Here is a 17,686-nt window from a genome sequence, read left to right as displayed (position 1 = left end):
TGCTATCATATAGTCATATAATAAATGATCCTTCTTTCTATGTATTCGCAATACATTACATTTGTCTATGTTAAGGAACAGTTGCCACTTCCTCCACCAAGTGCCTATCCGCTGCAGATCTTCCTGCATTTCGCTGCAATTTTCTAATGCTGCAACTTCTCTGTAAACTACAGCATCATCCGCGAAAAGCCGCATGGAACTTCCGACACTATCTACTAGGTCATTTATATATATTGTGAAAAGCAATGGGCCCATAGCACTCCCCTGTGGCACGTCAGAGGTTACTTTAACGTCTGTAGACGTCTCTCCATTGAGAACAACATGGTGTGCTCTGTTTGCTAAAAAATCTTCAATCCAGCCACACAGCTGGTCTGATATTCCGTAGGCTCTTACTTTGTTTATCAGGCGACAGTGCGGAACTGTATCGAACACCTTCTGGAAGTCAAGGAAAATGGCATCTACCTGGGAGCCTGAATCTAATATTTTCTGGGTCTCATGAACAAATAAAGCGAGTTCGGTCTCACACGATTGCTTTGTGTATCGAACACCTTCTGGAAGTCAAGGAAAATTGCATCTACCTGGGAGCCTGAATCTAATATTTTCTGGGTCTCATGAACAAATAAAGCGAGTTGGGTCTCACACGATTGCTTTTTCCGGAATCCATGTTGATTCCTACAGAGTAGATTCTGGGTTTCCAGAAATGACATGATACGCGAGCAAAAAACATGTTCTAAAATTCTACAACAGATCGATGTCAGAGATATAGGCCTATAATTTTGCGCATCTGCTCGACGACCCTTCTTGAAAACTGGAACTACCTGTGCTCTTTTCCAATCATTTGGAACCTTCCGTTCCTCAAGAGACTTGCGGTACACGGCTGTTAGAAGGGGGGTAAGTTCTTTCGCGTACTCTGTGTAGAATCGAATTGGTATCCCAACAGGTCCAGTGGACTTTCCTCTGTTGAGTGATTTCAGTTGCTTTTCTATTCCTTGGATACTTATTTCGATGTCAGTCATTTTTTCGTTCGTGCGAGGATTTAGAGAAGGAACTGCAGTGCGGTCTTCCTCTGTGAAACAGCTTTGGAAAATGGTGTTTAGTATTTCACCTTACGCGTGTCATCCTCTGTTTCAATGCCATGATCATCCCAGAATGTCTGGATATGCTGTTTCGAGCCACTTACTGATTTAACGTAACACCAGAACTTCCTAGGATTTTCTGTGAAGTCGGTACATAGAATTTTACTTTCGAATTCACTGAACGCTTCACGCATAGCCCTCCTTACGCTAATTTTGACATCGTTTAGCTTCTGTTTGTCTGAGAGGTTTTGGCTGCGTTTAAACTTGGAGTGAAGCTCTCTTTGCTTTCGCAGTAGTTTCCTAACTTTGTTGTTGTACCACGGTGGGTTTTTCCCGTGTCTCACAGTTTTACTCGGCACGTACCTGTCTAAAACGCATTTTACAATTGCCTTGAACTTTTTCCATAAACACTCAACATTGTCAGTGTCGGAATAGAAATTTTCGTTTTGATCTGTTTGGTAGTCTGAAATCTGCCTCCTATTACTCTTGCTAAACAGATAAACTTTCCTCCCTTTTTTATATTCCTATTTACTTCCATATTCAGGGATGCTGCAACGGCCTTATGATCACTGATTCCCTGTTCTGCACTTACAGAGTCGAAAAGTTCGGGTCTGTTTGTTATCAGTAGGTCCAAGATGTTATCTCCACGAGTCGGTTCTCTGTTTAATTGCTCGAGGTAATTTTCGGATAGTGCACTCAGTATAATGTCACTCGATGCTCTGTCCCTACCACCCGTCATAAACATCTGAGTGTCCCAGTCTATGTCTGGTAAATTGAAATCTCCACCTAAGATTATAACATGCTGAGGAAATTTATGTGAAATGTATTCCAGATTTTCTCTCAGTTGTTCTGCCATTAATGCTGCTGAGTCGGGAGGTCGTTAAAAGGAGCCAATTATTAACCTAGCTTGGTTGTTGAGTATAACCTCTACCCATAGTAATTCACAGGAACTATCCACTTCTACTTCACTACAGGATAAACTACTACTAACAGCGACAAACACGCCACCACCCGTTGCATGCAATCTATCCTTTCTAAACACCGTCTGTGCCTTTGTAAAAATTTCGGCAGAATTTATCTCTGCCTTCAGCCAGCTTTCCGTACCTATAACGATTTCAGCTTCGGTGCTTTCTATCAGCGCTTGAAGTTCCGGTACTTTACCAACGCAGCTTCGACAGTTTACAATTACAATACCGATTGCTGCTTGATCCCCGCATGTTCTGACTTTGCCCCGCACCCTTTGAGGCTGTTGCCTTTCTGTACTTGCCCGAGGCCATCTAACCTAAAAAAAACGCCCAGTCCACGCCACACAACCCCTGCTACCCGTGTAGCCGCCTGCTGGGTGTAGTGGACTCCTGACCTATCCAGCGGAACCCGAAACCCCACCACCCTATGGCGCAAGTCGAGGAATCTGCAGCCCACACGGTCGCAGAACCGTCTCAGCCTCTGATTCAGACCCTCCACTCGGCTCTGTACCAAAGGTCCGCAGTCAGTCCTGTCGACGATGCTGCAGATGGTGAGCTCTGCTTTCATCCCGCTAGCGAGACTGGCAGTCTTCACCCGATCAGATAGCCGCCGGAAGCCAGAGAGGATTTCCTCCGATCCATAGCGACACACATCATTGGTGCCGACATTAGCGACCACCTGCAGATGGGTGTACCCTGTACCCTTCATGGCATCCGGAAGGACCCTTTCCACATCTTGAATGACTCCCCCCAGTATGCACACGGAGTGCACATAGGTTTTCTACCCCTCCCTTGCACTGATTACTAGTTTCGACAGGACTATGCTGCCATCTTTAGATCCACAGAGTGCAGGTTATGAAATTATGCTTTACTCTGTGGATCTGAAGATGGCAGCTTAGTCCTGTCGAAACTAGTACTCCAGTGTAAATACACGCGATCAAGGCAGCAGAGAGCTTTATATCAGAAGCTTTCTCCACACTCCATCTTATATCATTCATCCTGCAAAGCAGTGGCAGGCTTAGGTGACGATAATGGAGCTGGATAGCGATCACGCGTCATTCTAACCAAGGTAGACCAAAAAGACTCAATAACATTGACGACTGGTGGCAAGCGGACAAGCGATAATTCATCCCTGTGCTCACAAAACCAGTCGGTGGGCGATGGAAAATGGTCTGTCGTCTTGGAATGAAGCAGCATCATTGGGGGAAAAATACTGCATCATGGAATGGATCTGATTAGCCCGAATGGTCACATAATCATTGGCAGTAACGCGATCTTGCAGTGTAACGATGGTGGTCCGTGGAGGACCATGATATGACTGCCCCAGTAACCACCAGACCCCCGCCATGTTTCGCTCTTGGGACGTAAACTCGGCCAAAAGTTGGGAAAAGTGCAAAACGAAACTTATCGACCAAATGACGTCCTTCCGTTGCTCCATAGTCCAGAATTTAGGCTACGGCACCGCGCTCTCTTGTTAACGGCATTTGTATCGCTAATGAGTGGTTTCGGAATTCTAGTTCGCCTTGCATTTCCCTGGGTATGGATGTCTCCTCGTGCTGATTTGGTGCTGACAGGGTTTGAGAGTGCGACAATCAGTTCTGCAGGGGGTCTGGCAGCTATCGTCCTCTTACTTTTCTTCACAACCCTCTGTAATGACCGTCCGTGACCATCGCTCAGCACAGACGTCAGCGTTGTGATTTAGCGGATGATATTTTCCCGCTTTCCCTGCATTCAATATAAATCTTCGATACGGTGTCTCTAGAAAGGCCAAACACTTCGGTTACCTTGGTTACAGGAGAACCCACCGTGCTAGCACCAACAACTTGCCCACGTTCGAATTCACTTAGCTGCGACATAATTCACTCACAACTTTGCAGAACACTGTTCTGACCATGACTGACACTTTCAGCATATATAGGACATTGCGAAGTTGTCGTTTGTGCTCACGTTAAAACAGCGCAACCTGCCAGTTTGTCTAGCATCCCCATTTAAGTTCAACCATGAATTTCTCGCAACGTTTCCACATTTGTGTCCGTCCTCTGCAGCTACATTATTACAGATTGGTTTTATCTATGTATATAAATTTTTAGAACAAATTAAAAATAATCTCTAATAATGGTTCAAATGGCTCTAAGCACTATGGGACTTAACATCTGAGGTCACGAGTGCCCTAGACTTAGAAATACTTAAACCTAACTAACCTAAGGACATCACATACATCCTTTCCCGAGGCAGGATTCGAATCTGCGACCGTAGCAGCCGCGTGGTTCCGGACTGAAGCGCCTAAAACCGCTAGTCCACAGCGGCCGGCTAATCTCGGATAACGACGGTACGAAATATATATACTACATTACTGGTCAGTGTTTACAATTCTCTCTCTCTCTTCTCTCTCTCTCTCTCTCTCTCTTTCTCTTTCACACACACACACACACACACACACTCACCAACACAACACCTACCTCAAAATGTCCTCCGAATTCAGTAAGAGCCAAAAGGGAAAAGCATGCCGAAAACATACGTCCGTGCGGTGTAACGATTTGATGCAGCTCTCTGTATGACTGAGGGAGTTTCAAAACATACCACACGCAGCCACATTATGAACACGAACGGCGTGTACAAGTTTATTTGGAATAACAACACACTTCGGTATGTTTCTATATCTGCTAATCTTGCTGTCTCATAATCCCTCTCCTATGCCATTTTTTTTTCAACTCAGAGCAGCACTTGCAACCTACGTCCTCAATTATTTACTGGACATATTCCAATCTGTCTTCCTCTACAGCTCCCTCTAGTACCATGATCGTCATTCCCTGATATCTTAACAATGTCCTATCACCCTGTCTCTTCCTCTTGTCAGTGATTTCCACAAATTCCTTTCCTCTCCGATTCTGCACAGAGCCTCCTCATTCCTCACCTTATCAGTCCAACTAATTTTCAACATTCGTCTGTAGCACCACATCTGCAATGCTTCGATTCTCTTCTGTTCCTGTTTTCTCACAGTTCACCCTTCACAACCATATAATGCTGTGCTCCAAATATACATTCTCAGATATTTCTTCCTCAAATTAAGGACCATGTTTGATACCAGTAAACTTCTATCTGCCCAGAATGCAGTTTTTGCCGTTGCTAGTCTACTTTTCATGTTCTCCTTGCTCCGTCCGTCATTGCTTATTTTGCTGCCTAGGTAGTAGAATTCCTTAATTTCATCTACTTCGTGACCATCAATCCTGGTGTTAAGTTTCTCGCTGTTCGCATTTCTGCTACTTATCATTACTTTCGTCTTTCTTCTATTTACTATTATCCTCTACTCATTAGGTTTTTCATCCCATTCAGCATATCATGTACTTCTTCTTCACTTTCACTCAAGATAGCAATGTCATTAGCAAATCGTATCACTGATGTCCTTTCATCTTGAAATTTAGTACTACTCCTGAACTTTTCTTTTATTTCCATCATTGCTTCTTCGATGTACAAATTCAACAGTAGGGGCAAAAGACTACATCACTCTCTTACACCCTTTTAGATACGAGCACTTCGTTCTTGGTCGTCCACTTTTATTAGTACCTCTTGGCTCTTGTACGTATTGTATATTACCCGTCTGCCTCTATAGCTTATCCCTACTTTTCTCAGAATTTCGAACATCTTGCACCACTTTACATTGTCGAACGCTTTTTACAGGTCGACAAGTCCTATGAACGTGTCTTGATTTTTCCCTAGTCTTGCTTCCATTACCAGCCGCAGTGCTTCTCAGGTGCCTTTACCTTTCCTGAAACCAAACTGATCATCGTCTAACACATCCTCAGTCGTCTTTTCTTTTAGAAATAGTTAAGGCAAATTTCATGCTTCCAAATGACACATCACACGGTTTTGTTGCATTTATAGTTACAGTGCTATGACCATTGGAAAATGCGTGAAAAGCAGCCATTCTCCTGCCCTAACCACTGTGACCGAGGCTGTCCCTAAAATGTTAATTATGATACGACCGCTCGTATGTCATACTTGGTTTCCTTCGTATCAGGTACAGGTTCATGATTTTGATTCGGAGAGCAAATAATAAACTTGTTCTTCTCAGAAAGGCGCCAGAAAAAGCAGACCACGGCCAACGTCGAACTTCTGGACGTAAGGGTTATGTGGGACATTGATACTGAAATGAAGAATAAATTCATGAATGGATAGTCTCAATAATAGCATCAACTGAAAGTAAATATGGACCTTCGGAATTCCGAATAACGGTAACGTGGAAGCATTTTAATGGCCACTCAATCGAACAAGTGTGGGGTAAAGTGCAAATGAAGTTATAATGAGAGTAAGTGAGAAAAAAACTCTACGGAAGACTTGTACAAGAAGAACTGACAGTTTGGTCACAGTGGGATATTGTTTCGGCATCTAGGAATTGTTAACTTGCCTCTGGAGCTGAAATGAACAATAAGAGGTAAAAAATTAAGAGATAGAGAGTGTAAAAAGCAAAACACGTTATAGAAAACAAATAAATTACTGGAACGCAGCCGAGTGATGTCTTCGACAACCACCGATACTTCGCCAAGAGACACACAGCTAATTTCAAGCCACAAATGCAAAGACAGAATGCTGTGCAAGGAAATTTAAACCCTCGGTAGGCGCGGCTACGTCGACCACGTAGCATACTACGGTGGATGCAGGAAGATAACACGACCACGCCCGCATCTCGTGGTCGTGCGGTAGCGTTCTCGCTTCCCACGCCCGGGTTCCCGGGTTCGATTCCCGGCGGGGTCAGGGCTTTTCTCTGCCTCGTGATGGCTGGGTGTTGTGTGCTGTCCTTAGGTTAGTTAGGTTTAAGTAGTTCTAAGTTCTAGGGGACTGATAACCATAGATGTTAAGTCCCATAGTGCTCAGAGTCATTTGAACCATTTAACACGAGCACACACCCTAAACAACTAGCACCACCACACTACCAAAGATGACCGACATCAGAAGTTACCGGTTGTAAATATATGTTACCAACGGGTAAGTAAGTGTCATTAATTCTCTCCCTGGTCAGAGTTAACTTTGCGTCCTCAGCCGGTGGTTGTTAAAACCACGACGATACCGACCAATAATAAACTGGTCCGTACAGACAACTGCGACACGTGCAGCGAACTAGAGACTCTGGAGCACAAGTTTTCATGTCGAACGGTCGGAGCCATTTGGTAAATTAGTAAACAAAAGTTTAGTCCGATCACCGGAACCTCGCCGAACCGTTTCGATGCAACACCGATCTTGGTACCAAACTTTAAGCCATTCCCTGCCTGCAAGAGATCATCCACTGGCTGAATAGTCACCCACATAGCTCACTCCGTCTACCACAGCAACTATAGTTTCTAACTTATCTATGTAACCTACATTAAATAAATGACAAGGAAAATGCCGAAATGGCTCTGAGCACTATGGGACTCAACATCTTAGGTCATAAGTCCCCTAGAACTTAGAACTACTTAAACCTAACTAACCTAAGGACATCACACACACCCATGCCCGAGGCAGGATTCGAACCTGCGACCGTAGCAGTCCCGCGCTTCCGGACTGCAGCGCCAGAACCGCTAGACCACCGCGGCCGAAAATTCCGAAATGGAAAGAAATCTTTATGAACTTACTAATCCTTCCATTAGACAAAGCCAGTAGAAAGACTGTGGTGAGTATAGATAATAAATTGTTTAACAACAACATCAAACACAAGGTGCCCCTATTAATATCAAGAAGCAGCGACATCGCGATCCAAAACGTGGGAAGAAAGCAGCCGGGAAAACGAGTCATCTCTCTACACCGAGTCGTCTTCCCATGAACACAGAGCCACAACGAACCTCCAACTGCGAATTACGTAATAATTGGCAAGGATCATTAATATACAAATTGAAAGACGTATCTTGAGTTAAATCGAAATACCGTTTTTAAAAAGAAAGAAGTTGAATCGACTACGTAAATTCCTAAAATAATGATTAAAAATATATCTGCAACCGACGATTAAATTATTCTGAAAAATATATACTACAGTTGCTGAAAATTACAGCCACGAATAAAATAATAATAAAAGTTTCTAAAACAATCATAATTAATATTCACCATCGATAACTTCAATCATCGTCTTTGATTATGGGGTGATGCTACTTGTTAAAGACGCGTGTGTGTGTATGTGTGTGTGTGTGTGTGTGTGCCGGCCAAAGTGGCCGTGCGGTTAAAGGCGCTGCAGTCTGGAACCGCAAGACCGCTACGGTCGCAGGTTCGAATCCTGCCTCGGGCATGGATGTTTGTGATGTCCTTAGGTTAGTTAGGTTTAACTAGTTCTAACAAGGGAACCTCACCATCGCACCCCCCTCAGATTTAGTTATAATTAGGCACAGTGGATAGGCCTTGAAAAACTGAACACAGATCAATCAAGAAAACAGGAAGAAGTTGTGTGGGACTATGAAAAAAATAAGCAAAATATACAAACTGAGTAGTCCGTGTGCAACATAGGCAACATCAAGGGTAATGTGTGCACAGGAGCGCAGTGGTCCCGTGGTTAGCGTGAGCAGCTGTAGAGAGAGAGGTTCTTGGTTCAAGTCTACCCTCAAGCGAAAAGTTTACTCACATTATTTTTGGAAGTTATGATCTGTTCGTTCGTTCATTGACGTCTCTGTTCACTGTAATAAGTTAAGTGTCTGTGTTTTGCGACCGCACCGCAAAACCGTGCGATTAGTAGACGAAAGGACGTGCCTCTCCAATGGCAACCGAAAACATTTGATCCAGGAAAACACGTCTGATATATTCTGTACGACACTGGTGACGGCATGTGTGTCACAAGACAGGAATTTGTTGTCGACCCACCTAACTTGCACACTTGGCGAATGGGTAAAAAGATTTTTCTACCTTGCCCGATTTAGGTTTTCTTGTGGATGTGATAATCACTCCAAAATACATAAGTGTGTGTTACATAAACTGCAACAAATGAATGCAACAGTTTCACAGTCGCACAGTTTTCTCTGTGCTCTGTCAAAACATATGTTTTTAACGTTTTCAAATTTTTCCGTGTGTAGACCGTCAAATCCTGATTATGTCCAAGCAAATCTGAACATGTCCCGGAATTTTGGAGAGCGAAATTGATTATGTGTGAGTGCCTGAACTCAGATAATTGTCTGAAAATAAAAACTTAAACTTTTTGCTGGAAGGAAGACTTGAACCAAGGACCTCTCGCTCCGCAGCTGCTCACGCTAACCACGGGACCACGGCGCTCCTGTGCCCACGTTACCCTTGATGTTGCCTATGTTGCCCACGGACTACTCAGTCTGTATATTTTGCTTATTTTTTCATAGTTCCACACAATTTCTTCCTGTTTTCTCGATTGATCTGTGTTCAGTTTTTCAAGGCCTATCCACTGTGCCAAATTATAACTAAATCTGAGGGTGGTGCGATGGGGAGGTTCCCTTGTAAGTTCTAGTGGACTAATGACCTCAGCAGTTGAGTCCCATAGTGCTCAGAGCCATTTGAACCGCCGGCCGCGGTGGTCTCGCGGTTATAGGCGCGCAGTCCGGAACCGTGCGACTGCTACGGTCGCAGGTTCGAATCCTGCCTCGGGCATGGATGTGTGTGATGTCCTTAGGTTAGTTAGGTTTAAGTAGTTCTAAGTTCTAGGGGACTAATGACAACAGCAGTTGAGTCCCATAGTGCTCAGAGCCATTTGAACCATTTGAACCATTTTGTGTGTGTGTGTGTGTGTGTGTGTTGTCTTTTGCATAACCCGTATTATGATTCTTGGCCGGCCAAGCCCCGCTTACTGGAGATTTAACTTACCTTGCGGAGCACTCGTTCGTTGTGTTGGTGCGTTGGAAATGACGAAGTGTGCACATGTCGAAATATCGATGGTTGTCGATGATGTCACCTAGCCATTCCCGTAAGTTGACTGAGCATTTCATACGCCGGGAGAAACTCAAGTTTCACAGATTATAGAGGATTCTGGACGTGCCACTTAATGTAGACATGAAAAGTTCAGCGAAAGAAAGGAAAAGAACGAATAGAATGTCTCACGACTTAAAAGAAAATATCTGACAGTACGTCAACAAGTCGAATTTCATAAACCTATGAGTTCTGGAGGTAGGTTAACTTAGAGTTCTCCTAAGGATGTTGGATGTTTTGTGACTGCTATAGACGAGGGGAAGTGAGACTCCACACACTACTGCAGAGTGAGAAGGGTTGCCTGAGCAGCAGGCGTTAACCGGCGAGACGACACTGTAGTTCCCGTCGGGCGCACAGAACGCGCCGCCTATTTCCCGCTATTTTGTAGCGCCTGTCACATGAGCGGAATTAGTGCGTTGCTCAATATCCTTCCGTCCAACAGGTTTTTAAGGGGTGCATGGCCCTATGACAGCAGAGCGAAGCAGAAGGTCAACTGTAGTTCAACTGGAGAGTCAACTGATCCACTTTCGGGAGTAGGGTTACCAAGTGTCCGGCTTTAGCGAGATATAAGTGGCTTTTTACGGTTGTATTCTGTCAAGTGTATACAAATCAGGTTTTGTTAGACATGAAGGGGAGAGTACACAAGTAAGGCTCTTTCCAAACCAATGACGTAAGCACGAGGAATACATACAGGGTGGTCGGAAATTCCTGTTACAAACTTCTAGGACATGTAGAGGGTAGTGAGTACATAACATTTTGAATAGGAACCCATGTCCGGAAACGTATCGTATCCGTTCTACGACAGTTTCAAGGCAGATGATTGTCTCATCCACACCTACGTGGGGAATCTACTTAGGCGTCACCTAGCACAATTGTTGCAATCCATTTGAAAAGAATACTGACTCGTTCCGTTATTACTTACGCATTTCCATTACAACTTACACCTTATGGTTTACCTTAGTCGACAACAACAGGAACCCAGCATCTACGGCACCAACCGCAACGTACCGATGCATTACAAAAGCGGCTCGATGTGGCGACCACCAACGTTGTTACACACACTGTACCTCCAAAGCATGTTCTGGTACACTCTCTCCATCCCACCTGGTGTCTCTTCAGTGTCTTGTGCAGCGGCCAGAACTCGTGCCATCAGATCTTCATCTGTCTCTACTGGTGACTCATAAATTAGGCCATTCATACGACCCCACAAGAAGTAGTCCATAGGGGTTAAATCCGGCGATTGTGGCAGACACGCGATTACACCACCACCGCCTATCCATCTTTCACCATACCGTCTGTTGAGATGTCTCCGGACAGCCAGTGAAAAGTGAAGTGGTGCTCCATCATGCTGAAACCACATTTCCTGATGGACATTCAATGGCACAGCTTCCAAGAACCGGTCCAGTACTTGTCGTAGGAATACAAAGTATGCGGGACCCGTAAGCTTGGATGGAAGGAGGTATGGTCCAATCGCATGACCGTCCAGAATACCTGCCCGCACGTTAATTCTAAACCCGTCTTGAAATCCCTAAACATGCGTGGCATGAGGGTTTTCGTCCGCCCAGACATGGCTATTTTGAGCATTCAGAACACAATCCCTTGTGAACCTACAGTCATCTGTGAAGAGAACGCGACGTGGAAACAGGGGCGCGTCGATGCAACCTTTACCAGGTTGCACACCAAAAGAACCCGTCTTTTCGATTTTCCGAATCATTTTCTCCAAACCCACGGCAGTCATCGGACCAACGCCTTTCTTCAAACCCTTCAGTTTCCGCCGGCCGCGGTCGCCGAGCGGTTCTAGGCGCTTCACTCCGGAACTGCGCTGCTGCTACGGTAGCAGGTTCGAATCCTGCCTCGGGCATGGATGTGTGTGATGTCCTTAGGTTAGTTAGGTTTAAGTAGTTGTAAGTTCTAGGGAACTGATGACCTCAGATGTTAAGTCCCATAGTGCTCAGAGCCATTTGAACCATTTGAACCTTCAATTTCCGGAACTTCTGCACAGCGACGTGTGCATAGTCATCATTCTTGTAATACAGCTTTACGAGCATTACGACAGCCATGGCGAACGTCGCAGACGCGAAAGGAGGATAAGCTGTGTACCCGGTGTGTTTATACCAACTTCAGTGGGTCGTGCGCATGACAGGTGTTTTCATTTACATATTCTGACACATACAGCGCCATTTATTGGCCAATTTCCACACTACTTTTTTTTTCTTCTGCCATACGTTTTCCCCCTTCTCCGATAATATTCCTTTGCAGTTTGACGTCACTCTAATCAGTGGGGCTATTTCTACAACGTTTTGAAAGTTTAATTAAAATCACGCTGAACATAATATTCAACGATACATACATATAAACTGTATAAAGGTGAAACACTGTGAGCAAACAGAAAAATTGTATTTATGGCTTATCGAATTATGATTAGAATGCTGCTACAGAATCTGAATTTGCAATAATAACAAAGAAGGTTCAAGGTCAGAGAGAGAGAGGAATAGGAGATGAGCAGAGGGGTGAAAGGAAATGGACATAGAAAATAGAAAGCGGAAAGGAGGTGATGGGGGCAACAGGAGGTAGAGAGAGAGTGAGAGAAGGTGGACACAGAAAGAGGGAGGAGATGATGGTCAGAGAGAGGGGAAGGAGGAGGAGATGGACGAAGCTAACGGAAGGTTCCAAATGATTGGAAAAGAGCACAGGTAGTTCCAGTTTTCAGGAAGCGTCGTCGAGCAGATGCGCAAAACTATAGGCTTAAATCTCTGACATCGATCTGTTGTAGAACTTTAGAACATGTTTTATGCTCGCGTATCATGTCATTTCTGGAAACCCAGAATCTACTCTGTAGGAATCAACATGGATTCCGGAAACAGCGATCGTGTGAGACCCAACTCGCTTTATTTGTTCATGAGACCCAGAAAATATTAGATACAGGCTCCCAGGTAGATGCTATTTTCCTTGACTTCTGGAAGGCGTTCGATACAGTTCCGCACTGTCGCCTGATAAACAAAGTAAGAGCCTACGGAATATCAGACCAGCTGTGTGACTGGATTGAAGAGTTTTTAGCAAACAGAACACACCATGTTGTTCTCAACGGAGAGACGTCTACAGACGTTAAAGTAACCTCTGACGTGCCACAGGGGAGTGTTATGGGGCCATTGCTTTTCACAATATATATAAATGACCTAGTAGATAGTGTCGGAAGTTCCATGCGGCTTTTCGCGGATGATGCTGTAGTATACAGAGAAGTTGCAGCATTAGAAAATTGCAGCGAAATGCAGGAAGATCTGCAGCGGATAGGCACTTGGTGGAGGGAGTGGCAACTGTCCCTTAACATAGACAAACGTAATGTATTGCGAATACATAGAAAGAAGGATCATTTATTGTATGACTATATGATAGCGGAACAAACACTAGTAGCAGTTACTTCTGTAAAATATCTGGGAGTATGCGTACGGAACGATTTGAAGTGGAATGATCATATAAAATTAATTGTTGGTAAGGCGGGTGCCAGGTTGAGATTCATTGGGAGAGTCCTTAGAAAATGTAGTCCATCAACAAAGGAGGTGGCTTACGAAACACTCGTTCGACCTGTACTTGAGTATTGCTCATTAGTGTGGGATCCGTAGCAGGTCGGGTTGACAGAGGAGATAGAGAAGATCCAATGAAGAGCGGCGCGTTTCGTTACAGGGTTATTTGGTAAGCGTGATAACGTTACGGAGATGTTTAGCAAACTTATGTGGCAGACTCTGCAAGAGAGGCGCTCTGCTTCGCGGTGTAGCTTGCTGTCCAGGTTTCGAGAGGGTGCGTTTCTGAGGAATCGAATATATTGCTTCCCCCTACTTATACCTCCCGAGGAGATCACGACTGTAAAATTAGAGAGATTCGAGCGCGCACGGAGGCTTTCCGGTAGTCGTTCTTCCCGCGAACCATACGCGACTGGAACAGGAAAAGAAGATAATGACAGTGGCACGTCAAGTGCCCTCCGCCACACACCGTTGGGTGGCTTGCGGAGTATAAATGTTGATGTAGATGTAGATGTAGATGTAGAGAGAGGGAGGAGAAGATGGACAGAGTAAGGTGCAGAGTAGGAGATTGGGACCTACACTCCTGGAAATTGAAATAAGAACACCGTGAATTCATTGTCCCAGGAAGGGGAAACTTTATTGACACATTCCTGGGGTCAGATACATCACATGATCACACTGACAGAACCACAGGCACATAGACACAGGCAACAGAGCATGCACAATGTCGGCACTAGTACAGTGTATATCCACCTTTCGCAGCAATGCAGGCTGCTATTCTCCCATGGAGACGATCGTAGAGATGCTGGATGTAGTCCTGTGGAACGGCTTGCCATGCCATTTCCACCTGGCGCCTCAGTTGGACCAGCGTTCGTGCTGGACGTGCAGACCGCGTGAGACGACGCTTCATCCAGTCCCAAACATGCTCAATGGGGGACAGATCCGGAGATCTTGCTGGCCAGGGTAGTTGACTTACACCTTCTAGAGCACGTTGGGTGGCACGGGATACATGCGGACGTGCATTGTCCTGTTGGAACAGCAAGTTCCCTTGCCGGTCTAGGAATGGTAGAACGATGGGTTCGATGACGGTTTGGATGTACCGTGCACTATTCAGTGTCCCCTCGACGATCACCAGTGGTGTACGGCCAGTGTAGGAGATCGCTCCCCACACCATGATGCCAGGTGTTGGCCCTGTGTGCCTCGGTCGTATGCAGTCCTGATTGTGGCGCTCACCTGCACGGCGCCAAACACGCATACGACCATCATTGGCACCAAGGCAGAAGCGACTCTCATCGCTGAAGACGACACGTCTCCATTCGTCCCTCCATTCACGCCTGTCGCGACGCCACTGGAGGCGGGCTGCACGATGTTGGGGCGTGAGCGGAAGACGGCCTAACGGTGTGCGGGACCGTAGCCCAGCTTCATGGAGACGGTTGCGAATGGTCCTCGCCGATACCCCAGGAGCAACAGTGTCCCTAATTTGCTGGGAAGTGGCGGTGCGGTCCCCTACGGCACTGCGTAGGATCCTACGGTCTTGGCGTGCAACCGTGCGTCGCTGCGGTCCGGTCCCAGGTCGACGGGCACGTGCACCTTCCGCCGACCACTGGCGACAACATCGATGTACTGTGGAGACCTCACGCCCCACGTATTGAGCAATTCGGCGGTACGTCCACCCGGCCTCCCGCATGCCCACTATACGCCCTCGCTCAAAGTCCGTCAACTGCACATACGGTTCACGTCCACGCTGTCGCGGCATGCTACCAGTGTTAAAGACTGCGATGGAGCTCCGTATGCCACGGCAAACTGGCTGACACTGACGGCGGCGGTGCACAAATGCTGCGCAGCTAGCGCCGTTCGACGGCCAACACCGCGGTTCCTGGTGTGTCCGCTGTGCCGTGCGTGTGATCATTGCTTGTACAGCCCTCTCGCAGTGTCCGGAGCAAGTATGGTGGATCTGACACACCGGTGTCAATGTGTTCTTTTTTCCATTTCCAGGAGTGTATATCCAGTTCCCATACATTCTCGTAGTAGAAACCTGTGCTTTTTCTCGTCTTTCTTTTCCATTTAACCAGACTGAGCCACAGCAACGCATGGTTGGGGACAGCCAGTACAGTAACAAATGTTGTGAACTTTTACTGAGAACAAGTAGTTGTGTTAGCGACCTTGATAGAACGGCTGCGAAATTTTTACGCGCTCTCAGTACAACAGCGACGCTAGTTGTAGCAGAGCGCGGCTCTCGGCTATGGGTATGCTGGTGACGCGAGGTGTTGTGGTTGTGCTGTGCAGGTGAGTGGCTGCTGACGGCCGTGCACACGGCGCGCTACCTGGGCTGGGAGCTGGGCGACCGCTCCGAGGGCTGGGACTTCTCGTGGCAGAACCTCAGCCTGGAGGCGCTGCGCCTCAAGAACCTGCGCGTCTACTGGCTGGTCGCCTCATTCGTCTCCTACTTCATGTACTTCAGCATTGGCGGTTTCCTACACGTAAGTGCCTCACAAACCACTCTTTCCTTTTTTTTTTTTTCCTTTCTGCTGAAAATGTTTTCTTGATTGGTGTGTATTTGGTTTATGAGCTCCTATTGTTGTTCCCATTTATGGCAGTAGTCGGGTATTGTGCGCTGCCCGTTCAGTATGCAGCCCACACGACGTGATTGTCTTGCAGGTGTTCTAATACCCTTTCCGTGCATTCATATGACTACCGCATACAAAACGGTATTACACTGACGGAAACAATCGTAGTACCAGAAAATAATTAACGTAGAGTAATGAGATTTCGGGTATACATTTGGGTAGGTAACGTTAAAATGATTAAAACTGCAAGATCACACGTTAATGTAAGCATGAGAGAAGCCATTGCAAATATGGAATGCTGGTACATTAATAACCGGTGTAACCGCCGTGCAAGCATGCAAACGTGTATGCATTCTGTTTAGAGGTGCTGGATGTCAGTTTGTGGAATGGAATTCCATGCCCGTTGCATTTTGGTCGTCAATACAGGGACAGTTAATGCTGTTTATAGATGACGCTGAGGTTATCGTCCCATTATGTTCTATATATACTCACTGGAGACAGGTCTGGTGATCGAGCAGGCCAAGGCAACAGGTTGACTCTGTAGAGCATGACAGGTTACAACAGCGGTATGTGGGCGAGCGTTATCCTGTTGGAAAACACCCACTGCAATACTGTTCACGATTGGCAGCACAGGAGTTCGAATCACCAGATTGACGTAGAACGCTGCAGTCAGGATGCTTGGGATACCCACGAGATTGCTCCTGTTGTCATATGACATTGCACCCCGGACCGTAACTCCAGATATAAATGCATCATGTACAGCATGCAGACAGGTTGGTTGCAGTATGACCGTACAGTTTGTATAGGAATCTTCATGTGGTGTGGATGACGAAATAAAATATAATCTTCCTCATCAGCTGGCCGAAAATCAAACTTCTAAACCCCCTGTATCATCTACTGCTCGAAAAGATTTACCCACACAGTACGCAGCACAAACACTTCAATGGGCCTCTGTAAATGTGGTAGGACTTACATGTTGGGCTATGTTTCGTGTATGGGGCGCCAACTCACATTCGTGGCATAGTACCCAATGTTCCACAAAGTTATTAATATAAATACAGGCAGGATTTGCTATGCAAAAATCACGCGCGAACTCACGTATTCGAGTTTATTTCCGGTAAGAACATAGAAAAATCGAAAGTCACTGTTCACAGTAAATTAATTTGAGAACCTCACTGAGTTTCTTAAGATCTTGGAGGCGGGTGAACAAACCACGATTAATTGCGTGAGTTATTTGTAGGAAGCTGTTATAGTTACACAGCATATCAGAACATAAATTCCACAGTCGCTGCACACTGAGACCTTATAAGTGCGGCTTGTATCTCGCGTAATCCGAAAAGTAACAAGTTCGTCAGATACTGAAAAATATCTGTGTCCGAAAGTAGGAACTCTGAATTATTCACACACATGAAATAGCGGCTATTTCACCGCTCCTCATATAAAACTTTCTCCTAATACAGGCTAATACCGTGTGACCGCCTTCAACGACGTCCAAACGTCGACTCCTCCAAATTGCTGCTGTTCACCCTGGAAACCTCGGTCAAGCACCACTGATGTCAGTTAAAGTACTGAACGTAAAAACTGTTGTAATTCTTAATTTTAACCTTTTATACACATAATACATGGTGATTCAAAAAGAATACCACAACGTTAAAAATGTGTATTTAATGAAAGAA

At 45.6% G+C, this 17,686-nt stretch overlaps 1 protein-coding gene across 1 annotated transcript in view; it reads left to right on the top strand.

Moving 5' to 3' along the window:
- The window catches only part of LOC126260481 (lathosterol oxidase-like), a 127,358-nt gene that overhangs the window by 68,003 nt on the left and 41,669 nt on the right, over positions 1 to 17,686 (top strand). The window contains exon 2 of the mRNA XM_049957808.1: positions 15,730 to 15,923. Within this exon, the coding sequence (XP_049813765.1) occupies positions 15,730 to 15,923 (194 nt within the window). The remainder of the gene's footprint in view (positions 1 to 15,729; positions 15,924 to 17,686) is intronic.

Source organism: Schistocerca nitens, chromosome 5 (assembly GCF_023898315.1).
Source record: "Schistocerca nitens isolate TAMUIC-IGC-003100 chromosome 5, iqSchNite1.1, whole genome shotgun sequence".
Taxonomy (NCBI): Eukaryota; Metazoa; Arthropoda; class Insecta; order Orthoptera; family Acrididae; genus Schistocerca; species Schistocerca nitens.
The sequence above is the reverse complement of the archived record's forward strand: the minus strand, read 5'-3'. Positions and strand labels throughout refer to the sequence as shown.